This window comes from Mixophyes fleayi, chromosome 11, assembly GCF_038048845.1.
Source record: "Mixophyes fleayi isolate aMixFle1 chromosome 11, aMixFle1.hap1, whole genome shotgun sequence".
Classification (NCBI taxonomy): domain Eukaryota; kingdom Metazoa; phylum Chordata; class Amphibia; order Anura; family Limnodynastidae; genus Mixophyes; species Mixophyes fleayi.
The window spans coordinates 44,759,700-44,783,750 of NC_134412.1; the positions used below are offsets into that span (position 1 = coordinate 44,759,700).

Consider the following 24,051-nt stretch of genomic DNA (forward strand, 5'->3'; position numbering starts at 1 on the left):
CTATGGGATTAACAAAATGCTCCACTACAGCAGAACAGCCCCCACTGTGAAGGAGCGATCGCTCCTGAATGCGCCACCAGTGATGATGTCCTTGTGGTGCGGTGTGAATTGGTGCATCTTTGAAAGCCAACAATGTGCAATGTTGTTGTTAACTCTTGCAGTGCTGTACAATTGTGAGATTATACTATATATTCGATTTATGAGACAGTGAAATGAGATTATGGTGTTTGAATGGAATATATAGAGCTTGTATTCTTTGTCTTTGGCTTAAACTGTATTTCCTGAAGTTCCTATTGTACAATGACTAAAGGTAGTTAATATGATCACCATGACTGGACAAAATGGCTCCTAATGTGTGAGATAAATAATATCTTTGCTGTAAAGTTTCCACATGAGATTAAAATGGTGTGTATTGGCTATTGCAATGCATGATATTTATACTAGAGATGAGCGCACTCGGATTTATGAAATCCGAGCCCACCCGAACGTTGCCAATCCGAGTCGGATCCGAGACAGATCCGGGTATTGGCGCCAAATTCAAATCTGAAACTGAGGCTCTGACTCATAATCCCGTTGTCGGATCTCGCGATACTCTGATCCTATAAATTCCCCGCTAGTCGCCGCCATCTTCACTCGGGCATTGATCAGGGTAGAGGGAGGGTGTGTTAGGTGGTCCTCTGTCCTGCTATATCTCGTGTTGTTCAGTTAAGTTCTGTGATGTGCTGTGCTGTGCTGTGCTCAGTCCAGTGGTGCTGTGTCCTGTGCTCTGTCCTTCTGAGGTCAGTGGTGCTGCTGGGTCCTGTGCTGTGTCCTGTTCAGTCCAGTGGTGCTGTGTCCTGTGCTCTGTGCTTCTAAGGGCATCGTTATTTCCCCAATATTCCAAAGTGTTTAAAAAAATAAAAAAAAAGTTATTTAAAAAAAATACAAAAAACTAATTACATTTTTTTTTAATTACAACAAAATTTGCACAACCAATCCTGCAGTATAAGCCCATTGGTACTGCAATATTACCAAGTTCACACATTCAGCAGTAAAAGTCCAGTGGTTCTGCAATATTACAAAGTTCACACATTCTGCAGTAAAAGTCCAATGGTGCTGTGTCCTGTGCTCTGTCCTGCTGAGTTCAGTAGTGCTGCTGGGTCCTGCGCTGTGTCCTGTTCAGTCCAGTGGTGCTGTGTCCTGTGCTCTGTGCTTCTAAGGGCATAGTTATTTCCCCATTATTCCCAAGTTTTTAAAAAATAAAAAAAAAGTTATAAAAAAAATTAAAATAAAAATTTTTTTAAAAAAATAATTATAACTAAATTTGCAAAGCCAATCCAGCAGTATATAAGCCCATTGGTACTGCAATATTACCAAGTTCACACATTCAGCAGTAAAAGTCCAGTGGTACTGCTATTACAAAGTTCACTGATTCAGCAATGTATAAGTCCAGTGGTACTGCTATTACAAAGTTTACTGATTCAGTAGTATAAGTCCAGTGCTACTCTCCTGTGCCGCATATAATTTTTAAAGGCTTTGCCGAGTGTGTGTGGCTTAGGGGTACGCTCTCTTGTGCTACATATAATGGAAAACCAAAATTTGGAGGATAAAGTAGGGAAAGATCAAGACCCACTTCCTCCTAATGCTGAAGCTGCTGCCACTAGTCATGACATAGATGATGAAATGCCATCAACGTCGTCTGGCAAGCCCGATGCCAAATCTCCTAGTACAGGGCATGTAAAATCCAAAAAGCCCAAGTTCTCAAAAAATAGCAAAAAGAGAAACTTAAAATCATCTGAGGAGAAACGTAAAGTTGGTAATATGCCATTTACGACACGTAGTGGCAATGAACGGCTTAGGCTCTGGCCCGTGTTCATGACTAGTGGTCCAGCTTCACCCAAGGATCTAAGCCTTCCTCCCCCCCCCCTACAAAAAAATTAGGAGAGTTATGCTGTCAGCAACAACAACAAAACAGCAAAGAACTCTGCCTTCTAAACAGATGACATCACAAATCCCCAAGGCGAGTCCAAGGGTGTTGTTGGTTGTGAACCCTGACCTTCCCATCACTGTACGGGAAGAGGTGACTCCATCCAGCATTTGCAGCACGCCCTCTGCATATGCTGGAAGGATCACCCACAGTCCAGTTACAGATTTGGCTAATGAAGGTGTGAATGTTGTACACCAGGAGGAGGATATTGATGTAGCTGGCGCTGAGGAGGATGTTGATGATTATGATGCAGACAGATACCAAATTGCCTTTCTCAATTTCTATTTATATTCTAGATTATATAACGGCTGAATAGTTTTCTATTTTACTCCTAGTGGAGAGGGGATCTGATGCAGACAGATACCAAACTGCCTTTGTCCATTTCTTTGTATATTTGAATTTCTAGTTCTACAGTCTATGCAGGCTGCTTTATTTATATTCAACTACAAGAGTAGGGCGGGGGGGGGGGCATAGATAGCCACCAAAGTAACGTGGTCCATTTAATTTCACTTTCTAGCTCCACAGTCTGTGCAGCCTGCTTTTTTTATCTTCAAAGTTTTTATATTTTTTCAAGCCTTGCAATCTAAATTAACTAGAGGTAGTGACGTGGTAGAACTCCAAAAGGCAGTTTGGAAGCCCCTGTACAAACTGGCTCTATTTTTTAACTGAGTTGTCCCCCCTCCAGTGTGTACTCGGAAAGAGTTTTTAGTGCAGCGGGGAACCTGGTCAGTGAGCGGCGAGGGAGGTTGCTTCCTCACAACGTTGAAAAAATGATGTTTATAAAAATGAATAATCAATTCCTCAATGAAGTACAGCACTGCCCTCCAGACAGTACAGAGGGACTGTGGTTGTGGAGTCCAGCGGGGACGAATTGATAATGTGTGAGGAGGAGGAAGTACACACTGTAGGGGGAGAGGAATCAGGGGTTGAGGATGAGGACGACATCTTTCCTCAGTAGAGCCTGTTTAGTTTGTACAGGGAGAGATGAATTGTTTTATTGGTGTGGGGGCCCAAACAAACCAATCATTTCAGCCACAGTTGTTTGGTAGGCCCTGTCGCTGAAATGATTGGTTTGTTAAAGTGTGCATGTCCTATTTCAACAACATAAGGGTGGGTGGGAGGGCCCAAGGACAATTCCATCTTGCAACTTTTTTTTTGGCATTATGTGACCATTCAACAGTCGTTTGCCATGTTCAAAAAGTAAAAGAAAATGCCAACAAATTCAATAAATTAAATCAAAAGTTAAATGCCCTGTCATTATTTAAAACAAGAGGTTTTGACGTGCTAGAATTAGTGTAGTGTTAAGATGTTATAAACACTACACTTGGAAATTGGAGGAGGTATTGTGGCCCCGGTATCAAATTGGGTACCGGGGCCACCCCACTACGCAGTCCAGATACTTGTTTGGTGGAATTCAGACCAGTTGAGGGTGTATTTATTTTATTGTGGCCCCGGTATCAAATTGGGTACCGGGGCCACCCCACTACGCAGTTCAGATACTTGTTTGGTGGAATTCAGACCAGTTGAGGGTGCATTTATTTTATTGTGGCCCCGGTATCAAATTGGGTACCGGGGCCACCCCTTTACGCAGTCCAGATACTTGTTTGGTGGAATTCAGACCAGTTGAGGGTGTATTTATTTTATTGTGGCCCCGGTATCAAATTGGGTACCGGGGCCACCCCACTACGCAGTCCAGATACTTGTTTGGTGGAATTCAGACCAGTTGAGGGTTTTATTATTATATTGTGGGGACCACTCTATCTATACCACACTACACCTCTATACCACTCTATTTAATACTTTAATTCTATTTAATACTTTAATTCTATTACTAATTCCCATAAAGAGGAACTGCCGCTTCTATTTAATACTTTAATTCTATTAGTAGTTACCATAAAGAGGAACAAAATAAACCAATTTTACCAAAAGTATAATATGACTTAGACTTACAAACACTACACTTGAAAGATGGTGCCTTTAAATGAAAAAGTCAGTCTTCATTGCACGACTATGTGCAACAGGGACAGTTTTTTGGTTTACAAAGTCAACCAATAACACTTCGACCCTGTCTGTCTTTACCATACTTGATGGGATCTTAATGACGAATGGTCTGTACCATGTTTGGAGGAGGTATTGTGGCCCCGGTACCAAATTGGGTACCGGGGCCACTCCACTATGCAGTCCAGATAGAGGTGTATCAGATATTAAACAAAGTTGACTGTTGCTGCAAAAATTTTAAATAATATTGTGGGGAACACTACACTACGCAGTCCATAAACTTTTTGGGTGGAATTCAGACCTGTGTAGGGTTTTTTAATAATATTGTGGTGACCCACTCCTCTACGCAGTCCAGGTACATTTATTGGTGCGAATCATACAAGTTGATGGTTTTCTTATTATATATATTGTGGTGACCCACTCCTCTACGCAGTCCAGGTACATTTATTGCTGCGAATCATACAAGTTGATGGTTTTCTTACTATATATATTGTGGTGACCCACTCCTCTACGCAGTCCAGATACATTTATTGCTGCGAATCATACAAGTTCAGGGTTTTTAATATATATTGTGGTGACCCACTCCTCTACGCAGTCCAGGTACATTTATTGGTGCGAATCATACAAGTTGATGGTTTTCTTATTATATATATTGTGGTGACCAACTCCTCTACGCAGTCCAGATACATTTAATGGTGCGAATCATACAAGTTCAGGGTTTTTAATATATATTGTGGTGACCCACTCCTCTACGCAGTCCAGGTATTTTATTCGGTGCGATTTATACCAGTTGATGGTTTTCTTATTATATTGTGGGGACCACTCCACTACGCAGTCCAGAATGATACCTCGTTGCAACGTTTTGGACTAATAACTATATTTTGAGGTGTTCAGAATACACTGTAAATTAGTGGAAATGCTTGTTATTGAATGTTATTGAGGTTAATAATAGCGTAGGAGTGAAAATAAGCCCAAAAACCTGATTTTTAAACTTTTTATGTTTTTTTCAAAAAAAATCCGAATCCAAAACCTTAAATCCGAACCGAGACCTTTCGTCAAGTGTTTTGCGAGACAAATCCGAACCCCAAAAATAATGAAAATCAGGATCCAAAACACGAGACCTCAAAAGTCGCCGGTGCACATCCCTAATTTATACTACACATTTTGGACTTTGACTGAGATAAGTGAAATTAAATACCGTATATACTCGTGTATAAGCCTAGTTTTTCAGCATATTTTTCTATGCTGAAAAAGCCCCCCTCGGCTTATACACGGGTGAACTTACCTGGTCTCCGGTCCCTCGGCTCTTAACTTCCGCAGTGGAATGCATGTGCGTTCCAAATGCCGAACTTCCTGTCCACTGACAGGAAGTTCGGCATTTGGAACGCACATGCGTTCCACTGTGGGCGTAAGTAAACTTTCACGATACCTGGATGTAATTGGGGGGACAGTGCTGTTATATCCAATCTCTCCTGTTTCATCAAGCTCTTTCCCTCGTCACACACAGCGTTGCCCCATAGAGCCCACGCATGTTGAATCGGGCCTGCATGAGTCTTCACACTGGTATGTTGTCCGTTTACAGCTACTGTTGTCTTATCTGAGCTCTGCTACTGTGCTTCATGGGATTACAGAGATTTTACCCTTTTTCTAGCTAGACCCTGGTTACATGATTATATCATGGACTGTAATGCACAGTGGCTATATTTATGCTAACATACTTGTCCTTACAGCACTTGCTGTGTATATGTATGTGTGGTATGATATTGTTACCTTATATCAGTGCACTGATCACGTATGTTGGACAACTCTACTGTGATTAAATTTGTGCTTACAGTATACATATATTTTGGTGCTTTTGGGAAAATCTGTTTTTTAACACAGACCCTGGTTACTGACAGAAGATAACCACATTGGGTGGCAGTAAATCATTCTGTAAGTGTCTCCTGGCCTTTGTTACTTCTGTCACCTGGATTACAGATGCTGACCTTAGGCTGTGCATTTACCAGTAGCTGCTGCATTTCTCACCCTAGGCTTATACTCGAGTCAATAAGTCTTCCCAGTTTTTTGTGGTATAATTAGGTGCCTCGGCTTATATTCGGGTCAACTTATACTCGAGTATATACGGTAATATGAGAATAAATGGTATACTTTTATATGCGAGATAAATGGAATTTATAGTGTTAGAATATGATTTTGGTTCAGATTTGACACACACACACACAATAACTTGTATATTTATAAAACAGATAATGAATGTAATGTATTGTTTGAATATTATTGCAATACCCCCCATGTTAATAGAGCAAACAAAACCTGTTGAGTTGGTATAATATAATCTATTTACTGTTTTATAATATAAATGAGTTTTAAAAAAACATTTTAAATGAAATGTAAGAAAATGTTTATTATATATAAATTAGTACAGTAGATTTAGGGGAAAATAAGAATTATATTTCTTAAATTAAATCAAAACTACTTTTGCAAGGAGTAATACAGTGATAGTCATAAATAACGATATTAAATGGTCATCCATACATTTGTCAGACTATTAGGAATATCATACCCCCACAGTAGCACCCTTTTACATGTATAGTATTCATTAATTTATCATTTGTGTAATAAAATCTGAACCACACACCCATTAAATCCATATACATCTACAGCATATAACTACACAATATACTCAAATAGCCTATATTTAAACATAAATTGTTCAACCTATTGAATCATTGAGTTTTGCATTATTCTTGGAGCTCACCACAGTTATTTTATGGTAATGGTGTAGATGAAATGGTATATATTATGCATATGAGTATAAATACAGCACTAAAAAACAAATCCCAGTTACTGGGGTGAAACGCGTTCGAGGATTAAATAGGGAAGAATTTGACCCATCTACATAAGAAGAACGGACGCAAGCATATTCAACAAGACCTAATAACTTAACATTGGCTAACCGACTAATTGCGAGTGGCACATTAGCAAAACTAAAATCAGGAAATAGCACGAGCTGTGGCCACGGCTGAATCACTACTATCATCATCCTGTCGGAAGCCGCTGCTTGCATCTGGAGGCTAAAGAAATCCAAAATCTGAAAACCGTCAAGCCCGGTGATTGATTCCTCCAGAGACAGATGGATCACCCCTCCATGGAAACCCAGAACTCTAGCCATCAGAGACCGGCAATGTAAGGTAACAATTAACTACTATAAACAACTTTAATTAATCTACTACATAACGGACAGCATACTATGTAAACATCATCCAAAACCACAATAGCTGATGATTATATGCAATTTTGCACAGTCCGGCATCAGACATTGCAGACAGATAATTGTTTGAGAAATTCAATGCTGCTAGTTAAGATGCAGGAAACTGATACTGTATTTTGAATTGTATTTTTAAATTGAATTAATCACCAGATACGAAACAACGTTATAGAAAGAACCCCTTTCACTGCTCCTCTAGAAGTGAAATCGAACAGAGTCTAGACTCACTACTCTGCATCAAATATATTGGTAGATCTGAGGATCTAAAAACCTAAACACTAAGATTAATTCCCTACCTAGAGATTTCTACAAATAAAGGAAGCATAAGTTGTGTAAAGACTGAAGTGTTAAATCATCAACAAACTCGCACAAGTACGCAAATCAAATTGTATTGCACAAGTTGAATTTGACACTATTTGTCTCACAATAAAACTATAAAAAAAAGCGAGGTATATTGATTTAATCAGTGCACCTAGAGGAAACAAGTGTCCTACTATCAAAAACAACACAAGGACGTTCACCAGAAGATAACTGTCAATCACCGGAATGTGAGTGCTACTTCTCGTGTGTTTAGGAACCGTGGCCGTCCGCCATCTTGAGGATGTGCAGCCCTTTCAAGCCTTCAGTATCTGTTGCTTTTCATTAATTGGCTGATCAGGCAACACTCCCTATTTAAAGTACCTGAGGTCAATACCTCGTGGCCTGATATTGGAGTCTCATTCCCATGAGCCTCTGAAGGTGTTTCTGTGTTTCCTCGTGTATTCAGCTCCTGCTGATTCCTGTTATTTCTATTGTGGTTTCCAGACCACTTCAGCTCTCCTGTGTTCATCGTGTCTACACCAGCTGATTCCTATCCCCTGCCTCCGTTGTTTCTACGAGTTCCTACTCACTTCAGCTCTCCTGTGTTCATCGTGTCTACACCAGCTGATTCCTATCCGCTGTCTCCGTTGTTTCTACAGAGTTCCTACTCACTTCAACTCTCCTGTGTTCATCGTGTCTGCACCAGCTGATTCCTATCCGCTGCCTCCGTTGTTTCTACAGAGTTCCTACTCACTTCAACTCTCCTGTGTTCATCGTGTCTGCAGCCAGCTGATTCCTATCCGCTGCCTCCATTGCTTCTACAGAGTTCCAGCTCATCTCAACTCTCCTGTGTTCATCGGGTCAGCGCTCCGCTGCTACCATCTCTGCTACTGGAGTTCAGACCGCCTCAACTCTCCCGTGTTCTTCATGTTCCAGTTCCTTTTACTACTGCTTCCAGAGTATTGCCTCGTTCATGCTGGTTTACCTGCCGTGCGCTGCACCAACTTGATTACCGCTTCCACCTTCCAGTGGTCTCTCCTCCTGCCGGCCTTCAGCCGTTCAGGTATCCCTGCACGTCTCTCTGACAGCCTGCTCTCCTGAACCGCGGTATGCATACTTCTCATTGACTTTGCTTGTGTATTGCATATCTAGCTGGACTGAGTTGTGTTCTCCTCCGGAGTCCTTTATCCACTGAGACCATCGCTACCATTGACTTTGTTTCCTATTTGCCTGGATTGTTATTGTGACTTTGTATACTTTAGCAGTGCTGCTCTGTTATCATTGTATTGTGATATCATCGTGGGATCAAGTCCTGTGTGCCCGTGTATACTCCGCATAGCATTCATCTCCTCGTGCTCTCCTCACATATATATTGTAGTGGTACAACTTGCTATATGCAGACCACTGATTCCTGTTCCCTGTGACACCAGTTTCCAGTATCCTCTCACATAGCAGTGGTACAACTTGCTATACGCAGACCACTGACTTCCCTGTTATCTACCTTCACCTGGATTCCATTCCTTCACCTAGACAGCGGTACAACTTGGTATACGCAGACCGCTGACTCTCACTGCCTCCTCGCTACCTCTGGACATTCCTCCTCACTATAGCAGTGGTACAACTTGCTATACGCAGACCACTGACTATCCTCACGTTTCCTTGTCCATCTAGTTCCTCGTGTACAGTTATATACTCATTACCAGTGCTGCTAGTCATAGACTTTTCCCGAGCATTCTCTCACCATCTGCTGTTCCTCCTGTTCCGTTGTCACCCTGCTACCAGAGTACCTATTACCACCTATATTACTCTGGTAAGCCATCATCTGGTGATTTCCTGGGCAAAGACTCCTAGTGCCCGTGACAGTAAGATCAGGCCATGACAGACCCAGATGCGGAACCTACAGCTAAAGAGATGCTGCAGCATCTGGTTACCCGAATGGAACAACAGGATGCTCGCCAACAACTGTTGCTGCAATGTTACCAGGCGTTAGCCTCCCAAGGAACGTCTGTACAGAATATCACAGCTACTATTGATGCTCCTGTGCTTTCCTCCGTTTCCCCAGTGCCATCCCAGGTGTCTACGGCTTCCACGCTTCACCTGCCTACTCCGTCAAAATATGATGGAGACCCCAAAACATGCAGGGGTTTTCTAAATCAATGCTCAGTTCATTTTGAGCTTCAACCTCAAAATTTCTCTACTCATCGTTCCAGAGTGGCCTATCTCATTTCCTTGTTTTCCGGACAAGCTCTCGCATGGGCTTCCCCTCTGTGGGAAAGAAATGATCCATTATTACAGGATAGTGCCAAATTTATTTCCACGTTCCGAAGTGTATTTGGTGAACCAGGTCGTGTTATTTCTGCTGCATCCAGCATCCTCCGTCTACGTCAGGGTTCTCGTACAGTAGGCCAGTACGTCATTCAATTTAGGATATTAGCCTCTGAACATCAGTGGAACACTGAAGCGTTAATTGCCGCCTTCTGGCAGGGGCTTTTTTTATAAAATTAAAGATGCACTGACTACTCAAGAATTACCTACTTCCTTAGAAGATTTGATTTCTCTTTGCCACCGTGTAGACATGAGATTTCGTGAAAGAGAGTCTGAAAAAACAACTTCAGTTAAAGCACCTCTTCGCTCTAATCCTCAACTTCGCCCAGCTTTATCTCCGGTGATACCTATGGAGATCGCTCCAAATTAACTTCAGAGGAGAGGGACCGAAGAGTAAAAAATAGACTTTGTATCTATTGTGCTGATTCCACACATATGCTCAATTCATGCCCTAAAAAAATCGGGAAATGCCAGGCCCTAACTAGTTCTGGAGAGGTGAAGTTAGGGTCCCTGGAGTCCTCTCCATGTTCTACGAAATTAAAAGTTTGTGCTTTTGATGTTATAGTTTCCTTTGCTACCAAATCCTTTAAGTCCCAAGCACTTATTGACTCTGGAGCTGCGGGAAACTTTATTTCTAAATCCCTCGTGAATCAATGGTCTCTACCAGTGATTACCTTGAAGACACCTATTACTGTGACTGCTATTGATGGATCACGCATTATTAATGGTCTCATCACTCAGAGTACGTCTCCAGTAGCCCTTCAAATTGGTGTATTACACAAAGAAGAAATTTCATTTTTAATTCTTCCTGTTACTACAAGTCCGATTGTATTAGGCGTTCCATTACTTCAACGTCACTCTCCCCAGATTGACTGGCACACTCCTCAAGTTATGTCTTGGGGAATTGAATGTCATCATCGTTGTCTCTCTCAAGTCGTTCCTCTTAAAATACAGCAATCCTCCATTTCACCTTCCTCACCGGGACTTCCTCCTCAGTATGCTTCATTTGCCGATGTATTTGATAAAACTCAGTCTGAACGTCTTCCTCCTCATCGTTCGTGGGACTGTGCGATTGATCTTCAACCTGGCAAGACTCCTCCCAGGGGTCGTGTGTATCCACTTTCGTTACCTGAAACTCAAGCTACATCTGAATACATTCAAGAGAATCTCCAGCGAGGATTTATTCGACCTTCTACCTCTCCCGCTGGAGCAGGGTTTTTCTTTGTAAAAAAGAAGGATGGATCATTACGCCCCTGCATTGATTTCCGTGGACTTAATGCCATTACTATCAAAAATCGGTATCCCATTCCACTTATTACTGAGTTATTTGATCGTATTAAGGGAGCTCAGATCTTTACCAAGTTGGATCTTCGTGGTGCCTATAATTTAATTAGAATCAGGTCCGGTGACGAATGGAAAACAGATTTCAACACCAGAGATGGGCATTAATAAATATTTAGTAATGGCCTTCGGCTTATGTAATGCCCCCGCTGTTTTCCAGGGTTTCGTTAATGAGATCTTTCGGGACTTGTTATATGTTTGTGTCCTCGTCTATCTGGACGACATATTGATCTTTTCGCAGGACCTGCCTTCTCATCATCAACATGTGGCAGAGGTCCTTTCCAGGCTCCGGAAAAATTCATTATTCTGCAAGTTAGAAAAGTGTTCATTCGAGTTGCCCCAGATTCCATTTCTGGGATATATTGTTTCCGGAGTTGGTCTGCAGATGGATCCAGAAAAGGTGAATGCTGTGTTACATTGGCCTCAGCCAACTACTCTTCGTGCAATTCAGCGTTTTTTAGGTTTTGCCAATTACTATAGACGCTTCATTCAAGATTTCTCCTCGATTGCATCTCCTATTGTGGCCCTAACTCGTAAAGGGGCCAATACTAAGCAATGGTCCTCTGAGGCCCTTCAAGCTTTCCAGTTTCTTAAAGAGTCCTTCTCCTCTGCTCCTATTCTTCGACAGCCTGATGTGACACTTCCTTTCTTCCTAGAGGTAGATGCCTCTAATGTTGGTTTAGGAGCCATTCTCTCCCAAAGATCGGAGCAACAAAAATTCCATCCTTGTGCCTTTTACTCTCGGGGTCTTCTGCCTGCGGAGAAGAATTACACCATCGGGGACAAGGAGTTGCTGGCTATTAAAGTTGCATTAGAGGAGTGGAGATACTTGTTGGAGGGAGCTCGTCATCCTGTGACAATTTTTACTGATCATAAGAATTTGTCATATTTACAGTCTGCTCAATGTTTGAATCCTCGTCAAGCAAGATGGTCTCTTTTCTTTTCTCGTTTTGAATTAATCATAACCTTCAAACCAGCTGCAAAGAATAAAAAAGCAGACGCTCTATCTCGAGCTTTTTTGACGTCCTCAGACGTTGAAGATGGTCCCAACCACTCTATATTAGACCCCAAATGTGTTTCTCTGGCTGCTTCTTCTACTAAAGTGCTACCATTTGGGAAAACCCTCGTGCCTCCTGCTCTTAGGAAGAAAATCCTTTCGTGGTTTCACTCTTCTCGTTTTTCTGGACACTCTGGTGAACGCAAGACCTTTGAAATTCTTTCTCGAAGTTATTGGTGGCCTTCTATGAGGAGAGATGTCAAAGATTTTGTAGCTGCATGTGAATTGTGTTCCCAGTTCAAGACTCCCCGCAGAACTCCAGCGGGTTTGCTTCAACCACTACCCATTCCGTCCAAGCCGTGGACCCATATTAGTATGGACTTTGTTACTGATCTTCCTCCTAGTAAAAACTGCAATACTATTTGGGTAGTGGTGGACAGATTTTCGAAGATGGCGCATTTCGTTCCCTTGACTGGTTTGCCTTCTTCTTCTACTCTGGCTGAGTATTTCATCAAAGAAATCTTCCGTATTCATGGATGTCCGTCCGAGATTGTTTCAGATAGAGGAGTACAATTCGTTTCCAGATTCTAGCGGGCCCTCTGTAAGACCTTGGGCATACGATTATCACTCTCATCCTCCTACCATCCTCAATCAAACGGTCAAACCGAAAGGGTCAATCAAGATCTTGAGACTTTTATAAGGATGTTCTCTTCAGCCAACCAAGACAACTGGGTAGAATTGCTTCCATGGGCTGAATTCGCTCATAACAACATGTACCATGAGTCATCTTCTAAAACTCCATTCTTTGTGGTTTACGGTCACCATCTATCTTTTCCAGAATTTCCTGCCCTCCCTCCCACCCAAGTTCCTGCTGTAGAGACTATTTGCCAAACCTTCAAAAATATTTGGTCGCAGGTCAAAACCTGTTTAAAGAAGACTTCTGCCAGATATAAGTCTTTTGCAGATAAAAAGAGACGGGCTATTCCACCACTGAAAATCGGAGATCGTGTTTGGTTATCAACCAAAAATATTCGTTTGAAGGTCCCATCTATGAAGTTCGCTCCTCGTTTTATTGGTCCATATAGGATCATTCAAGTGATAAATCCAGTTTGTTTCAAACTTCTACTTCCTAAGAACCTACGTATTTCCAATGCCTTCCATGTGTCTTTGCTCAAACCTCTTATCATCAACCGTTTCTCGGTCCCTCCTTCAGCACCTCGGCCAGTTCAGATTCATCAAGAGGAGGACTTTGAGATTACTCATATATTGGATGCAAAAATTTCGCGAGGAGTTCTTCGTTTCCTCGTTCATTGGAAGGGCTTTGGTCCTGAGGAGCGTTCATGGATCAAAGCAGAAGATCTCAACGCTCCAGCTCTTCTTAAGAAGTTCTATTCCAAGTTTCTGGACAAACCCGGTTCCAGGTGTTCTGTGCCCACCTTTAAAAGGGGGGGTACTGTCACTCACCGGACTGTGAGTGCTACTTCTCGTGTGTTTAGGAACCGTGGCCGTCCGCCATCCTGAGGGTCTGCGCATGTGCAGCCCTTTCAAGCCTTCAGTATCTGTTGCTTTTCATTAATTGGCTGATCAGGCAACACTCCCTATTTAAAGTACCTGAGGTCAATACCTCGTGGCCTGATCTTGGAGTCTCATTCCCATGAGCCTCTGAAGGTGTTCCTGTGTTTCCTCGTGTATTCAGCTCCTGCTGATTCCTGTTATTTCTATTGTGGTTTCCAGACCACTTCAGCTCTCCTGTGTTCATCGTGTCTACACCAGCTGATTCCTATCCGCTGCCTCCGTTGTTTCTACGAGTTCCTACTCACTTCAGCTCTCCTGTGTTCATCGTGTCTACACCAGCCGATTCCTATCCACTGCCTCCGTTGTTTCTACAGAGTTCCTACTCACTTCAACTCTCCTGTGTTCATCGTGTCTGCACCAGCTGATTCCTATCCGCTGCCTCCGTTGTTTCTACAGAGTTCCTGCTCACCTCAACTCCCCGGTGTTCATTGTGTCTGCAGCCAGCTGATTCCTATACGCTGCCTCCATTGCTTCTACAGAGTTCCAGCTCATCTCAACTCTCCTGTGTTCATCGGGTCAGCGCTCCGCTGCTACCATCTCTGCTACTGGAGTTCAGACCGCCTCAACTCTCCCGTGTTCTTCATGTTCCAGTTCCTTTTACTACTGCTTCCAGAGTATTGCCTCGTTCATGCTGGTTTACCTGCCGTGCGCTGCACCAACTTGATTACCGCTTCCACCTTCCAGTGGTCTCTCCTCCTGCCGGCCTTCAGCCGTTCAGGTATCCCTGCATGTCTCTCTGACAGCCTGCTCTCCTGAACCGCGGTATGCATACTTCTCATTGACTTTGCTTGTGTATTGCATATCTAGCTGGACTGAGTTGTGTTCTCCTCCGGAGTCCTTTATCCACTGAGACTATCGCTACCATTGACTTTGTTTCCTATTTGCCTGGATTGTTATTGTGACTTTGTATACTTTAGCAGTGCTGCTCTGTTATCATTGTATTGTGATATCATCGTGGGATCAAGTCCTGTGTGCCCGTGTATACTCTGCATAGCATTCATCTCCTCGTGCTCTCCTCACATATAAATTGCAGTGGTACAACTTGCTATATGCAGACCACTGATTCCTGTTCCCTGTGACACCAGTTTCCAGTATCCTCTCACATAGCAGTGGTACAACTTGCTATACGCAGACCACTGACTTCCCTGTTATCTACCTTCACCTGGATTCCATTCCTTCACCTAGACAGCGGTACAACTTGCTATACGCAGACCGCTGACTCTCACTGCCTCCTCGCTACCTCTGGACATTCCTCCTCACTATAGCAGTGGTACAACTTGCTATACGCAGACCACTGACTATCCTCACGTTTCCTTGTCCATCTAGTTCCTCGTGTACAGTTATATACTCATTACCAGTGCTGCTAGTCATAGACTTTTCCCGAGCATTCTCTCACCATCTGCTGTTCCTCCTGTTCCGTTGTCACCCTGCTACCAGAGTACTTATTACCACCTATATTACTCTGGTAAGCCATCATCTGGTGATTTCCTGGGCAAAGACTCCTAGTGCCCGTGACAATAACATAGAAGAACTCTTTCAATTGGGACAACTTTTTTACAACAAGTCCCTGGAGGGATTTTCTTTTCCATATTCTCAAAAATATAAAGCATTGGCTATTTCTTAATACTGTTGGCAAATGTCACAGCAGTGCTGAGGATCAACTTCATACTAACAAAGAAGGCTGTTTTAGGATCTACTGAATTATCATCTCTACTCAGCCTCTGGAGCCACTGAGCCTAACTGTCATTGCTGTTTCAATATCTGTTCAGCTGCCCACTGAGGTCAATTGTGATTGCTGTTGCCATCTCTATTTGATTGCTAAACCCTCTGCATCCAATTGTTAGTATCCTGTCCTGTCAGAACTGCAGAAACTGTCTACTCTATTAACCAAAGCCATGGGGTGATAACGTATCCTTCACCTTCTGCATTGCCCTGCAATTTGGATCAATTGCACCTTTCCACTGTCTCATTACCTACCCCAGTATACATTCATCCAGATATCTCCATCATGCACCTACTCAATAAACATGCTCTCCTATACACTGTCACCACACATAGACCTCTTCTGATCAAGGTTGATGGACATCAGGAGGTCAATGTTGAGAAGATTCTCGATTCCAAAAGGGTTCAAGTACAAGGTCATCCTTCTGGAATATCCCTGTGTGCTGCCAGCCACAACCTATTACCTGTTTGTGACCTTTCCCAGCTTGTCGCAGACCTACACCCTCCAATCTGTCTGTAGATATCTGCATTCCAAGTCACCTGCCTCTCTACCTCCTATCTTCATGCTACCGGTACCTACTCATAAGCTTTTACTATGTTAAGTCCTGGGGGCATCCAAGTACATGCGAGTGCATTTAACTCTACAAGGAAGGCAGTTGCTATATGTGTAGAACTTTCCTGCCAGTTCTAAAAGCTTATGACAGTTACTGGAAAGCCATAACACTGTCTTTATGAAACTGCCCAGCTATAATCACCCTTTTTACCTATACGCAATGATGTAAAAAAATGAGCCTACATAATTATGGAGAAGGAAAAAGGTACACAAATGTTACCTGCGAGATGAGCAAGCATCTGCTACAACATGGACATCAAATCCTTTATCCAACAGGTCCAATGTGGTACTCTTAAAAAAAGGAAAAAAATGGAAAAAAAAGATAAAAATGTTGAAAATACTTACAGCATTATATTATATAAAAAATATAAAAACTGATTACAAAATACTTTAAGACCAGTATGCACTGAAAAGTTCTATATTGCTATAGGCCAGAGGAGTGCAACCTATGGATTGATACAAACCATTGTGAGAGTATAAAATAATTGATAGTCATTAAGATGTACAAATATGTGAAATGCCTTAAAAAAAACAAACCATACAGGACTACGCTTTGAAGAAAAAAAACAGATGCTTCCTATGAAACAGACAGCAGCAGGATGCCAGACTGAAGGAAGCAGCTGGCAGGAAAAGCATGTAATGCTGAACAGAGGATGTGGGCTTATATGTATATTTGCTGAGCTAAAGAGATTTCCTTATATGTCCTTGTCGTTAACCAGTTAATGCTGGTCACTATGTATAAATAAAGGATCAGTTTGCATGGACGCTCAGAGCTGATTTTGAAACTGCAACACCTCGTTTGTGTTTCATTTCTCCACTTTGCTGTCGACGGCAAAATACCACATAGAAAATCAGGTTATCAGAGATTGATAGTAGGGGCACCAAGCCTCGGTACCCCGACACCATACAACCTTGTGCATACAATGAGAACCATGATATAGAAGAGTAACTAACTATACAGCTAAACAAAATGCAAATTAACCCTCAACTAAAGAAAAACTACTAATTAATAAATCTATTGTAACCATTTCCAAAAATGGATGAGCTCTAATATGGTATTCATGGGTCATTCAATAACCACATTATATGTAGATGTGAAGCATATTTAATTTTGAACAAACAATAATTTTTATTGCCAAAGACAAAACAAGAAGAAGCACATCCACTTTCCTCTTTTGGGAATGCCCTGTGCAAGATATAAGTTACAAGCTAAGAAGGATATTCATGCCATATAATATAAAGACATATCCTCAAGGTCCAGACTACAATTACTTTTGGGCTGGCCCCAAAAGACAAAGCAAAATTTATTTCTAGATTTGCATTTTTCTAATTAAATACTTCTTGTTCAAGTGTAATTTATTTTTTTAAAAAGTCAAGGGAGGGGGGCGTGGTTTGGACACCAACGGCAGCGGACGCGTGACTAGTAGGCTCCGAGGAAACCGTGCCAAAACCCCTTTTATATCGGGACTCATGTGACCCAAAACTCTTCCTAGAGCTCCCCTCTGCGTGCCTATATACAAGGGTGCCAACTGTATACCCGGAGCGTGACCAGCGAGGCAGTAACTGTCGGCGGGAGGTGAGAGGCCTGTTGCACATCAGACCCTGCTGTGTTACATGGCGCCCGGCCGCGGTCCTGTCCTTCCCCTACAGTGAATAATAGAGCAGCACTAACCTGCTGGCATCAGCCACATCCCGGCAGTGTGATCGGCCAAGTCTGGGGGTCGGGGAGAGCTGCGGGGACTGAGTCAGCAGCGGAGACACAGGGGGAGCTGAGGAGGAGGGAGACGAGTAACTGTGTGCAGCAGTGAATGCACAGGAGGATATCTGTCTGCTCCACTGCCATCAGGGCTGCTGGCTGGCCGGCTGAGGTACTGTGCCCGTGTTTCCCCACAAATGACAGGCACTAGCAGGCTGGAGAGGCTTCCTGTAACTACAACACTAACACTTTATTGCCGTTTACAATCCACTCCAGTTTCTATCTAGACGGAGGCAAATATAAGGTTACACTGCCACCTGGTGGCTGCTTAAAATAAAGAAAGGGGGAAAAAAAAAAAAAAAGGAAGAATTTAACTCTTGATTGTAATAATCTACTGGAGTCTATTATTTAGTGAAGTGCACTTCTCTGTTACATCACGCAGCTGGTCTGCTCAGCACCTAGTAGCTCTACAAGACAAGGTGTTAAGTCCTGACTCCATCTGTAAGTGGCCGCTTCCACAAGTCTTTTACACCTTTGAACTATGCCTAAGTTGTCTATGCCTATGGCGTGATCACAGGGAGTCCCTCTACCCATGTCGCCCTAAATATTAATCCCTGACCCAACCATCTTCAATGTCAACCGACCAGAGCTAACGCTACCTTATCAACATATCACTAATCGTACTACGTGCTCCTGTGTAACAGGTGTTTTGGATAGCTTTCTATCTTATTTTCAGCTCCTCTTGATTGACGCCGGAATGGCTCCGAAAAAAAATACGAAAAGTGCCACGTCTGCTTCTCCAGTTCAATTCTTCAAACCACAGGTTACCACTCCGGATGCAGGTACCCCTAAGAGGCTGGAGACACCCAAGACCAAGGCCTCCTCCGCCACACCAGCTACTCAGATGGCTACCCATCAGATGGTCTCCACTGACAACTCGGATTCTGACGGTCCTATCACGATCAAGGCCATACAGAACATGTTCTCCATGTTTAAATCTGAAATATTATCAGAAATGAGATCGTCGATCAGGGAGATACAGCGGGAGGTAGCGGAGTTAGGCGGTCGTACTGGCCAAATTGAAGATATACTGGAAGAGCTGACGGCCTCGCATAATAATCTAATAACGGAGAATGCAACCTTGAAAGCAGAAGTAAGCACATTTCGGGACAAATTTGCGGATATGGAGGATAGATCCAGAAGGAATAACATCAAGATACGGGGTATTCCAGATTCAGTTACCTCAGCTGAGCTACTCCCCTATGTAACGGATCTTTTCCGCAAACTATTGCCTGGAGCGACTGAACAGGACTTGATGATTGACCGCATACATAGGCTTCCTAGACCAAGATCAGTGTCGGATGACCTACCTAAAGATACACTTATGAGAATCCACTTCTTCCAAACTAAAGAACGTATACTGAGAGCGGCTAGATCAGAGGATAACGCTGAATCCCTCCAGAATCTTCAGATATTTCAAGACTTTTCTATGGCTACGATATCTAAACGGAGATCCTTTCAAGCAATCACCAAAGCACTAAGAGACCAAGACATCATATACAGATGGGGATTTCCTGTCAAGTTAATCATCAGGAGGAATAACTCTACCCACGTTATTGCATCAGTTGAGGAAGGTATAACGTTACTGAAAACCTGGAGTGTCCCTGTTCAGGACGTTGCATCCACTCCTAGGTCCCGTGTGAGACAAGACTGGTCAAATTGAGTATTGTAGTGGGCTTGAATGGCCCTGATATTTTTCCATCTGATTAAATACTTATGGAAGTCCTATATCACCACGGTCTTTGAGACACGGATCCAGCGGCTATTCAAACTAGTTCTAAAGTTTCCAGGGGGCGACCCACCAGTGGTTGTCTGGAGTCCTCTGAGCACCCACGTTCAAAAGTATCTTGTTGTTTTCATTAACCTATGTTATAACCAGGTGTGCCTTTTATCTGGTCACATTACTTACTGCAGGTGCTGGAGGTCGCAGGAAGATGCCGTGTTTCACCTCCGGATGCAAAAGAGTCGGACACTTATTTATCTATAGGATACGTTTAACGGTTAAGGTACTATTATTGTATTGTGTTAATGTTTTACGGTTATGTTGTTATGAGATATGTGGAATTTGATCTTTATATCTTTGCACTCTAGTTATATTCTCTCTGATATGGTTGAATTTTAGATTCTTTAAGTATGCAGGGATTTGTTGGGGTGACAGGGATGAGGTGAGCCAAAATTGGCCTGACCCGCCCCAAGTTACTTATTTTGCTGGTTTTGCTTCCCTACCAGCAAATACTCTAACCCAATGTTTTGGGTTATTTCAGTTTTTTCCCCCTTTTTTTTCCCTATGTTTCCCGTTCCCACCGTTATTTCCCCCTTAATTGGGAACACCCCATTACATACTAAGGTCGTCACATCTAATACTCTTGTTTTGGGTACCGATGTCTCACATGAGGCCCATTCTTCCTACTCTAATATACAATGTTACAGGACACCCCGCTATAAGAATGTCCACAGGGCAATAGATTACTTAAAGTATAATATGATAGACACACTTATTATTCTAAATGGTTAAATTTCTTACGCAAAATGTTAGAGGTTTGAATTCTCCAAATAAAAGGAGACTAGCCCTAACTTCATTTCACAAGCTGCATGCCGACATAGTATCCCTGCAGGAAACACATTTTAGGGCCGCAGCTCCCCCCATTTTTCGAGATAACCATTATCCGACTTGTTTCACGGCAAACGGCCCATTAAAACGTAATGGAGTAGCCTTGCTATTTAGCAGTAGAGTTACTTATGTGAATAAGACTACCATAGCAGATAAAGCGGGTAGATACTTGATCCTAGTCGGTCTATTAGAAAACAAACCAGTGACCCTGGTTTCACTTTATGCTCCAAACTCACGCCAGATTCCTTTTTTAAGAAGAGTCTTCCGGGAAATAGAGAAACACAAAGAGGGTAAATTGATCGTCATGGGAGACTTTAATATTGTGGCAGACCCTAGGCTAGATAGGTCCTCCCCATCTCCATCTTCTCCTTATAATTCTACTCTTCCCGCTATACCAGGACCCTCATTAGCTTTTTCTAAGCTGTTAGCAGAGTTCGACCTGTATGATGTCTGGAGAATCTCGGAACCGAGTGGCAGGGACTACACGTATTTTTCCTCTGTCCATAATTCCTACTCCCGTATAGACCTTATCTTAACTGATAAGTGGACACTACAGGCCACTAAACAAATTAAAATTTTACCAATATCTTGGTCTGACCATGCCCCAGTGTTATGGACGTGGCATAGGGAGCGACCGTACGAAGCTCCTAGGCCCTGGCGCATGCCAACATATCTATTGACACTTTTGGAAGCTAAATTAGACCTCAAGAACGCTCTCCACCAATACTGTCAAAATAATGCCCCGGAGGACACTAATATTTTTAATTTTTGGTGTGCTCTGAAAGCAGTTTTGAGAGGAGTGGCGATTCAGACAGGTGCCCGGTTAAAAAGAGCTAATGCACACCGCCAAACTGAGCTAGAATTAAAATTACAAACCCTAGAATCCCAAAATAAGGAGCGCCCTTGTACTGAACTAAAGAATGAACTGACACAGGTCCGAGGTCAACTCCAGAAACTGTTGATGGCCAAAACACAACAAGCTTTGACTAAACTTAGGCAAAAATTCTATGTTGCAGGGAACAGAGCGGGGAAGCTTTTGGCTAGAAAGTGTAGGGGTCAAAGAGCCAGACATAGAATTAAACATCTAGTGAACGAAAGTGGACAAAAAGTATCTAACCCTAAAAGTATAGCTAATATGTTTGCTCAGTACTATGCTAAACTATATAATTTGAAAGAGGATAGCTTATTGCATCAACCGTCTCCGGCAGACATAGATGGCTTCTTAAGTAGTCTACATATCCCCAAAGTAGATCCAGAGACCGCAGAATCCCTATCTGCCCCCTGGTCACAAGCTGAAATACAAACAATTATTAAAAACCTACCAAGAGACAAAGCCCCTGGCCCTGACGGTTATATCAATGGCTTTTATGTTATGTTCCAGGAAGATCTCCTCCCAATACTAGAGCAACTATTTAACGCAGGAACATCACATGGGTCATTTCCCTCTGAAATGTTAGAATCTCGAATCGTCGCTATACCCAAGCCGGGGAAGGACCCAGCATCGTGTCTCAATTATAGGCCAATCGCCCTTCTGAATTCTGATATCAAAATATATGCTAAACTGATAGCAAATAGGCTTAACGGACTTCTCCCGAATTTAATCCATCCAGACCAGGTGGGATTTGTTCAGGGGCGGCAGGCCTCGGATAATACGAGAAGAGTGCTTAATATTATAGAATGGTTCTCAGAGGCCCGGTCTGAGCTGTTAGTCCTCTCCCTTGATGCCGAGAAGGCATTTGATAGACTACATTGGGGCTACGTGGAGGGGGTTCTTCTCCGGTTTGGATTCCATGGCGACTTCTTGAGGGCTATTTTGGCCTTATATTCCCACCCATCGGCTAGAGTGTTTAGTAACGGATTCCTGTCGGATAGATTCACGATCACAAACGGAACTCGACAGGGTTGTCCCTTATCCCCGTTGATATTTGTCTTGGCAATGGAACCTCTTGCCATATCCATTAGATCCTCACATCTGTTTCCTGGTGCCACTGTTAAAAATACCTTGCATAAAATATGTCTATTTGCCGATGATGTTTTGCTTTTTGTAACTGACCCGGGGACTTCGCTGCCGACCCTTCATAATATTTTAGACACATATAGCCGAGCTTCATATTATAAGCTAAACTCCACTAAATCAGAAGCCCTTCCAATAAATATTCCCCATGAGAAGGTGCAACTCCTTAAAACATCTTTTCATTACTCATGGAAGATGTCGGCACTGAAATATTTGGGTATTCAAATCACTTCCTCACTGGAAAATACGATTAATCTTAATTTTTCATCTCTAACCCTCCAACTTTCAACTTTAAGTAAATCCTGGGTCTGCAGCGAGGTCTCCTGGTTGGGAAGGATCGCAGACTTCAAGATGATGTTGCTCCCAAAAATGATGTATTTATTCCGTACTATTCCTGTTTGTATCCCCAAATCTTTATTGGATAAACTGCATTCAGTTATGATATTATATGTCTGGAAGCACAAACCCCCACGAATAGCCAGTTCTCGGATGTATTTGCCTAAACAACAGGGAGGTTTGGCGTTGCCAGACTTGTACAGATACCATGCGGCTTGCTTACTTTCTCAGCTTCGTGACTGGTCCCTCCCGATGCACCAAAAACCATGGGTAGACCTGGAGAAAGCTCTTAACCCGCATTTCCCATTGGCAGATTTGATCTGGGTTCCAAAAAATTGGCGCCCTGTAAATGCCCAATTACCAAAGACAACTAGGGACTCCCTGTTGGTGTGGGACAAAATGTTAAAGGCCAATTCTATGACTCTGGTCCTGACCAAAAATATCTCCTTAGCTGCAGTGGCTAAATTAATTCCTAATTTAAATCTCAGCCTATGGGTATCAAACGGAATAACCTCATTCTCTCAATTACTAGACGATCAGAGTTTACTATCTTTTACACAAATAAAGGAAAAATTTCACCTCCCTTCTCAGGAATTTTATAAATACCTGCAGCTCAGACACTGGTTTAATTCCCTTCCCAGACTAGGTCTACCTATTACATCACCACCGCCCTTGTTGTTCACTAAATTAACAAAAGGAGATAATAGAGCCAGTATTACCTTCTGGTACCGCTATACCCTCCCCTCTACATCAGAAAATAAAACCAAAATACAACTGCAGTGGGAATCTGACCTTCAACTAGATTTGGAAAGTGAAGATTGGGAAGCCATTTTCACAAACTCGTTCCGAATGTCCAAATGTATAAATCACACAGAAATGATGATAAAATTAATTAATAGATTGTATCTTACCCCAACTAGACTTCATAAAATGTGGCCTTCCCAGTCTAAACTTTGCTGGCGGCAATGCAATATACCGGGGGATTTGATGCATATATTCTGGAATTGTCCCCATATACAGTCGTTCTGGGTACAAATCTTCCAGCTAGCCAATAAGGTTACTAGACAAAATCTCTCTCCTACCCCGGAGGTTGCGTTACTGCAGCATTACCCCCCCCAGTTTCCATCATATGCTAAATATGTCTTTAGTCATATTCTGATTGCCGCAAGAGCATCCTTAGCTCAAGGTTGGAAGTCACCACAGATACCCTTGATATCGAAAGTAGTGGC

At 42.6% G+C, this 24,051-nt stretch overlaps 1 protein-coding gene across 3 annotated transcripts in view; it reads right to left on the minus strand.

The window, feature by feature from the left end:
• ISOC2 (isochorismatase domain containing 2) overlaps positions 1–24,051 on the minus strand; it is a 137,924-nt gene that overhangs the window by 34,873 nt on the left and 79,000 nt on the right. For all 3 annotated transcript variants that reach the window (XM_075191314.1, XM_075191313.1, XM_075191315.1), the window contains exon 4: positions 16,326–16,396. In XM_075191314.1, the coding sequence (XP_075047415.1) occupies positions 16,326–16,396 (71 nt within the window). The remainder of the gene's footprint in view (positions 1–16,325; positions 16,397–24,051) is intronic.